This window comes from Malus domestica, chromosome 01, assembly GCF_042453785.1.
Source record: "Malus domestica chromosome 01, GDT2T_hap1".
NCBI lineage: Eukaryota > Viridiplantae > Streptophyta > Magnoliopsida > Rosales > Rosaceae > Malus > Malus domestica.
In genome coordinates, this window is record NC_091661.1 from 12478998 (window position 1) to 12486536 (window position 7539).

Here is a 7539-nt window from a genome sequence, read left to right on the forward strand (position 1 = left end):
GACCTCTCACTTCTAAGTAGAAAAATATCACCAAACTGTAATAGTAAATAAGAATTAACACGTATTTATAAACATAGGATTTTTTATTTTTTTTATGAAAAACTTAATATATGTCAATTAATAATTAAAGGCATAGCCTCTTTTTAGATGCAAGATTTGATCTCAAAACTGCGGCTGACAAAGGAAGGAGGAGGACACGAATATTTGGGATCCAATCATGTGGCACATTTTTTAAGGGTCATCTTTATTTATCTTTTTTCTTTTCTCCATTTCTGCTTTGTTGAAATTGGAAATCAAAGTTTTTGTTATTGGTTTGCTCGCGATCTCAGTGCTCTCTTGGATTTGCAAGTCGAAGTTCAGCTTTGTGATTGCATATATATATAATAACCTCGCTCAAAATCTCCTTTAAATTCACACCGGCATCCGACCGTCTTTTTATGATTGATTCATATATGCACTCAATCATCTCTTTCATATTTATAATAAAATAATAGGTTAGAGCCATATAGTTTATAAAGTTACGCATTCTAGAACTTCACATAGAACAAGATAGCAAAGATACACAAAATAAGATTCCTGAACTTCTAATGAAAACGGATAGAAACTATGCACGGGATTCTGAACCTCTCAAGGAACCAGATTTGGATTCCAAATCTCTCATGGAATCCGACAGAATATAGGGTTCCATGACCTCTCAAATTAGTTTTTATGTAGTATGATATAGTGAGTAGGGACATCGAATGAAATACCCTAAATTATAGTCCCCTAACAAACTAGAATTCACTAGGAATCGAGAAAACCCTTAAGGGTGCGTTTGTTGCACCAGACTATCTCAGATTGGACTAGCTTCAGGGACTAAGTTGGACTGGCTTATACTAGACTAAGTTGGACTAGCTTAGTGAAACGTTTGTTGTAGTATCGGACTAAGAAGCTGGACTAATAATAAATTATTGTTATTATTATTATTATTATTATATTTTAAATTATTTTCTATTAAAAATAAAGAAAAATTATGAAAACCTCCAATTGAATTCGTAAAATTCCAAGCTAACAATCAATGCTTATGTCACAAACCTAGATCACACTATTATTCAAGACAACCTAGATTCTCAAATTAATTAAGACTTAAAAAACACATCTTGATCCCTAAAAACCCCCAACCTTCATCGCTAACCTCTCTCGATCCGCTTCTCGGTGTACCGTCTAGCGACAATAGGTCGCCACCGACACACTGATTTTGGCCGTGTTGTCTACCCGACAACAGTGATTTGCACAAAAGAAGAAGGCAGAGTACTGCGCCTTTTTCTTTTCCTCAATTTTTGTTCTTCTTTCACAAATATTCTATAAATTCCATGGAAATTGTTTGCTTGCCTTCTGGGTGGTTGAATGCTATTGCTGGGTTTCTTTGAAGGTTGGGTTGGGTACTTGGGTGGTGCAACGACCCACAACTTGGCCACGGTGACGGCGCTGCAGAAAAATAAGCAGAGCGCAGAGGGATTAGAGTGAAAGTTGGGAATTGGGGATGTTGGCCTCGTTTCCTTTCTAGTCCGCCTTAACACCAAGGGAAAGCTTGGGATTAGATAGCAAGGGTTGGCGAAGCGCAGAAGGATTCTTAGTCGGGGCGAGTCCCATTTATTTTAGTCCAAGAACCTACCACACGCAGGATTATAGTCTTATTTAAGCTAGTCCAAGCCAGTCGCTCCTAAGGAGGTGTAACAAACGCCCCCTAAAGTTATTATTGAATGATATGAAAAGATTATAACCCTAGCACCCTAGATGTTTGCTTATATGGTGCTCTTAAACTTAAACCTATACTTTCCAAGAGTGCAAATAGGAAACGAATTAAACAAGTAACAAGATACCAAAAATGCCCAAAAATCTTAAATTCTCGTTTTAAGTTAGTTTCTTTAGTCCTCGAACTTAATATTGTGTTGCGGTTCTTTTCACTTATGCCGTATGCTTCCATTAAATCTAAGGGTATATTAGGAACTTCACACTAAAACTTCAAAATATATAGAAGAAGCTAAAAAAACATATATAAAATTAATGTCCAAAACTTAAAATAAAATGACATTTGAGCTATAAAAATACAAAATAAGAATGTTCTGATTTTAGCAACTTGTAAATACTAGGCAATGCGATTTCAAAGTAAGTAGGAGATCGAATTGTGGCTACACTTAAACAACTAACAAATCACATAATGAACTACGAAAAAAATTCTATGAATCAATTTTCTTACACACAAAAAAACAAAAAAACAAAAAAAATCTGACCATTTAGGTTTTTTTTTTCTTTCTCATTTCTCATTTTAAAAAGGGTAAATTACATAGTAACCCCTCAGGTTTGAGGTTTATTACAACCCCATACAACATTTTTAAAATATTTCACTTTCATACCTCACGTACTATTTTATTTCAAAATAATACCTCTGTTACATTTTTCATCCATTGATCCGTTAAATGCTAATGTGGCTGTCACGTTTGTGCCACATGGCTACCAAATGTGTGCCACGTGACAAAAAAAATGACTTTTTAAATTTTTTTTTAAACTGAATTTTCTTAAAAAAAAAAAAGAACAAAAGCTGAAACAAATGCCCGCAACCCCCTAAACCCAGGAAGAAAAAAACCATCCCACCTCCCTGCCGATTATTCCCCCCACCCTCCCCTCCCCCCTCCTACTGCCGCGACTGACCCCCACCCTCCCCTCTCCTCCTCCTCCTGCGACTGACCCCCACCCTCTCCCTTCCTCCCGTGACTGACCTCACCAATTATTCCCCCCCCCCCACCCCACCTCCATTCCCTATTATCCCCCTCCCCCCCCCCCCCCCCAACACTCAGAAACCCATATCTCTCCCTCCGCACCCACCCTCTTCCCTCCTCTACACACCCCACTCCTTAAATCCAACACCCATTCCTCCCATCTTCACCTCACGAACCTAGCGTAAATGGGATTTGAGTTTTTTTTTTTGTTTTTTTTTCTTCTGGGTTGTAGGTGGGGGTTGGGGGAAGAAGATGAAGATGGGGGAGAAGAGAGGGGAGGAGGAGGGGGGGAAAGACGAACCGAACTGAAGGGTTTTATTTTTTTTATGTTTTTTTATTTTTTCTGGGTTGCAGAGGGAACTAGATGAAGATGGGGCAGAAGACAGGAGGAGGAGGATGGGTGGGAAGATGAAATGAAGGACTTTATTTTTTTATTTTTTTTATTTAGAGATTCAGGTATTTTTTAAATAAAAAAAATAAAAATTTTGCCACGTGACACATATTTGACAGCTACGTTAGCGCTTAACGGATCAATGGATGAAAAATGTAACGGAGGTATTATTTTGAAATAAAAAAATACGTGAGGTATGAAAGTGAAATGTTTTAAAGATGTTGTATGAGATTGTAATAGACCTCTAATCTAAGGGGTTACTATGTAATTTACCATTTAAAAAATCATTTTTAGTGATGTGGGACGAAGTTTCTAATATATCCTTAAATTTAATGAAAAAATATACAACGTTAATGAAGATGATCAATGGTATAACACATTGTTTAGTTCGAGACTACAAAAACTAATATGACAATTTAGAGACTAAAATTAAACTAGGATTAAAATTCACGGATCACTACTACAATTAAGCCTTTAAAAAAAATATTCTCAACCTGACCCTTACTAATAGAAAAACGCTCTTGTAAAATTATACTCTTCAAAAGGATATGGCACTGCCATGCTGCATGGCAAAAGAAATAAGTTGTCTACCGCATGTGGGTAAATATTCTAATAAATATGATTTTGAGTTTTTATTTATCTAGTTCGAATCTTCCTCTTCTAACTATCGAAATAGTTTTCTTTAAAAAAAAAAATATATATATATAATGATCGTAATAGTTTTGTAAAAAGCTGCCCACCGAGCATTCAAATTGTAAAAAGCGAAGCATGGATGGAAGGGAAAAAGTGAAGCACAATGATTATTTTCTCCATTACACGAAATTCTACCTCCCAAAGTTTTTTTTTTCCCGACATCTCATTTTTACAGCTGAAATTTTAATTACGACCCAATCATCCCGCACGGTTTGGCAAGGAAAATACCTTGCTCGTCCTCACCTTCTACCCACGTGAACCTCTCTTCTCTCTCTCTCTCTCTCTCTCTCTCCCACCTCCATTCTACAGTTGCTCTCAAACTTCACTTTTGCACAGTGGAGATCAAAGTACATTAATTTATACACAACCCCACTTTCCCATTTAACAAAAATCATGGAAGGTCTATTTCTTGGATTCCAATTCTTCTTTTTTGGATGGGACTGATGGAGTGGATTGATTGGATTGTTGATGGTTTAGTTCCATTGATCAGGACAGTACCACTGAAGTGAAGGTGCTTGCTCATCGGAGAAGAAGCTACAAGCCTCCTCACTGCTAAATAAGTTGTGCTCCTCGACCTTCACGGAAGGCTGATAGCTCTTTTGGAACGGAAAGCAGTTCATCGACGATGGCGACGGCGAGGACGATGAACAACAGTTGAATTTGAGTGAAGTGGAAGCCGGAGACTTGATGAGCTGGTGGTTTTGGAGAATCCCAGATGAAGACATAGTCAAGTTTGGACTGTTATCTTCGTTCAAGATCGCGCTTGAGTCACTGTCAGAAGAGCCATCTTTGAAATCTGGGAACAATGAAACGGCTTCTAGTACTCCACTTGTGTTGTTGAAGCTCTCAAAGTTAAACTCTTTGCATTCAGTTTCTGGAACGGAGGATTCCGGAGGGGGTGGCGGTGACTGGCTCCCCTCGTGAACCGCCCGGTAACTGGATTGATCTTTCCCCAGGAGTTTCTCTTGTTTTACTGAGGGATTGGTGCTCTCTGTGTTCTCTTGGAATTTTGCTTTCAATTGCTTTATCTGCAAGTCAATAAATAAATAGTTGATCCAAGATTTAGATCATATCCACAACTTGATTAATGTCATGTTATGTTTGACAATCGAACATTTATTTCTATAAGATACTGCATCACATGCAACTTGATTAAGGCGTCGAGACATGTTCGTCAGACTATAGATGGAGACGACAAACTTCAATTGAGAACGACTTAATAAATATGCTCTTTATATATAAAAAAATATCGTCTCGTACTATTTGACAAGAGAGCATTTATATCCATAGAGTTGTGGATCATGTATATACCTCTTTGAGAAGGGCTTCGTTGTCATGTTGAAGGATATCGTAGCTGCACTTGAGAGAGTCGTAATCGGCTTTGAGAACGCCGTAATCGCGCTCCAATTGCTTGGTTTTCCAACGAGCACGGCGGTTCTGGAACCACACGGAAACTTGTCTTGGTTGGAGGCCAAGTTCTTGGGCAAGCTTCACCTTTCTTTCAGGTTCAAGCTTGTTCTCCACCTCGAAGTTTTTCTCCAGGGCCTTCACTTGTTCAACGTTCAATCTTCTCTTCTTCTCGGAAACACGGCCGGCCTCTTCCACACAACCGTCCTCATCTAACCCTTCCAACATGGACTGGAATTCCCTGCTGTAAACATGGTTGCTTCTTGGACTCTGTTCATCTGCAAACAAAAAGCCAATCCAATCTTAGTTTTTCCAAAAATTTGACAACTAAGAAAGGCAAAATAATAGATTTCAAAGGAAGTTGACGTTACACCGTAAAATCAATTGACAATATAACTCAGATGTTGTTTTTCTTCCCTATGTTAGATTCATACGCTCAAAATATATATGTAGGTAGGCTGGAAATTAAAATTCCAAAACAGGAAAAGGAAGAATACAAAACATGAATTGAATTCAACAAGCAACATGATGAATTTGAAACATAAAAGAAGCAATCGAGTGTCATGATCTCAAAGCTTATTTTTTTTCTAGGTGTTCGATCATGAAAAAGGTAACAAACAAACCAAAAAAAAATTAAAAACACACAAACATGGTATGTGTATGTCTGAATCTTGGGGAAACACCAATAGAAGAAAAAATAAAGGCAAATTCAAATAAACAAAATGGATATTTTATTAAAAACTAAAAAATTAACCTGTTATTATTGGGCAGATGGAAATCATAGCACCCAAAGAATCTGAGCTTCCAAGCCTCTTCATAATTAGTGAGTGAGCTAAAACAAGTTTGATACCGGATCTTAACAGATCAAGAAATTAAACCAATCAAAGCTCCCTTCTTTTTCTACTTTTCTCTGTAGATGTTTTTGTTCTTTCTCGATTACGTTTTCCAGTGGATCTTTAATAATTTAGAGGAACATATGTTGTTTACTTAAAGGAAGCAAAGGAAGAAGAAGCACAAGCACTATTATGTCTGAAACAACTAGACAAACTTGCGTACTGGTGTATACAACAGGTGTACAGCAACCTACTTCCTCCCTCTGCTGCTGCTGCTGCCGCCTCATGATCTTTCTTCTCTTTCAATCCTACTTCTTCTCCTCCTCCCTCAGTACCCATCAAAATTAAACAAAACCAAAAATCTCAACCCAAAAATTAAAACCCAACAAGCAAACCCAAAATTTTACCCCAATGGACAAGTAAATCAACCAACCAAGACACACTCTCACTCTCTTTCTCTCTTCTCTCTCTCTCACTACATCATTACTCAAACAGCTAAGCTTAGTCTATGATATGAGTGTTCATCTACTACAATGGGAAATAATCAGAGACATAAAGAGAGAGAGAGAGAGAGAGAGAGAGAGCGAGGAAGGTGAGTGAAGGAGTTCACAACCCAGCAAGGCTGTCACACCCTCTCGCTTTAAATAAACCAACTTGGGTTAGACATTGGGTTAGAATATAACTGGGGTTAGGTGCACTACTCGCTGCAGAAAGTTGGCAAATGAAATGAACGTAAATTCGATCCAAATGCAATTTCTTCTTCACCGGCTATAGCCTGTTGCCTTTCCGGTTTATGACAGAGATAACATTTAAGTAATGTTAAAGAAACTAATTTTTGCAAACTAAATCAACTGTCATTAATAAAAAAATAAACGCGTTAATCAAAATTATCTTGTCACCCAAAATAGAGTGAAAAGGCCAAATTAACCCCGTCAACAAAACCAAATTAAACAACTATAATTTTTACAATTTTTTTTTCAAAACCTCGTAACCAGGTAACGAGATTAGTTGTTTGTATTTTCTCTTTCATATTTTTTTTCAAACTAAATAAACTTTTAGTGACAAAATCATTATCAAGAAATAGTCGCTAAAGATATGACAAGTCTTTTAACGATGAAAAATCGTTTGAAAGTTATCAACAAAAAAACTTTATAGAGATTTTTTGTTTAAGAAACGATATTATCTATACTAAGGGAGAGAGTGGCTTAGCCTCATAATAAGCTAGTAATAATGTGGTTTAAATTTATCTGTAGCGAGAACCAAACCTAAGAATCTTACTTACAAATGAAGAGAAATATCATTAAACCGTAGTACTAGATGACAACTTTAAAGATTATTTTATATTTGCTTTCTTGTATTTTTAAAATTTTAATAAGTACAGAATGGCTTGGCTTATATTAAGTTTGTAGGGCTCAAGCGTCTAACGGCTTGGCTTTGGTTTAGGTGGGGCCAGATT

General features: G+C 37.0%; 1 protein-coding gene across 3 annotated transcripts; it reads right to left on the minus strand.

The window, feature by feature from the left end:
- Positions 1 to 3937: 3937 nt before the first annotated feature.
- Positions 3938 to 6871, minus strand: LOC103437499 (homeobox-leucine zipper protein ATHB-6-like). Of its 3 annotated transcripts, none has more exons than XM_070823131.1 (3): positions 6005 to 6871; positions 5155 to 5528; positions 3938 to 4871 (listed from the first exon to the last, which is right to left on the minus strand). In XM_070823131.1, exons 1-3 carry the CDS (start codon positions 6066 to 6068, stop codon positions 4317 to 4319), a joined length of 993 nt encoding a protein of 330 aa, XP_070679232.1. In that variant the 5' UTR covers positions 6069 to 6871; the 3' UTR covers positions 3938 to 4316. The 3 variants fall into 3 exon arrangements, with proteins under 3 accessions (XP_070679232.1, XP_070679235.1, XP_070679228.1); XM_070823134.1 differs by having other exon boundaries at positions 6307 to 6715; XM_070823127.1 differs by having other exon boundaries at positions 6338 to 6703.
- Between the last annotated feature and the right edge of the window lie 668 nt (positions 6872 to 7539).

Bases quoted from the DNA above. Each gene is read 5' to 3' on its own strand.
- LOC103437499 (XM_070823127.1), bottom strand. From the start codon at position 6,422: ATGGGTACTGAGGGAGGAGGAGAAGAAGTAGGATTGAAAGAGAAGAAA. The intron at 5,529-6,337 runs GTAGGTTGCTGT...TTTTGTTTGCAG, and splicing joins AGCAGCAGCAGAGGGAGGAA to ATGAACAGAGTCCAAGAAGC. The intron at 4,872-5,154 runs GTATATACATGA...ATTGACTTGCAG, and splicing joins ACGAAGCCCTTCTCAAAGAG to ATAAAGCAATTGAAAGCAAA.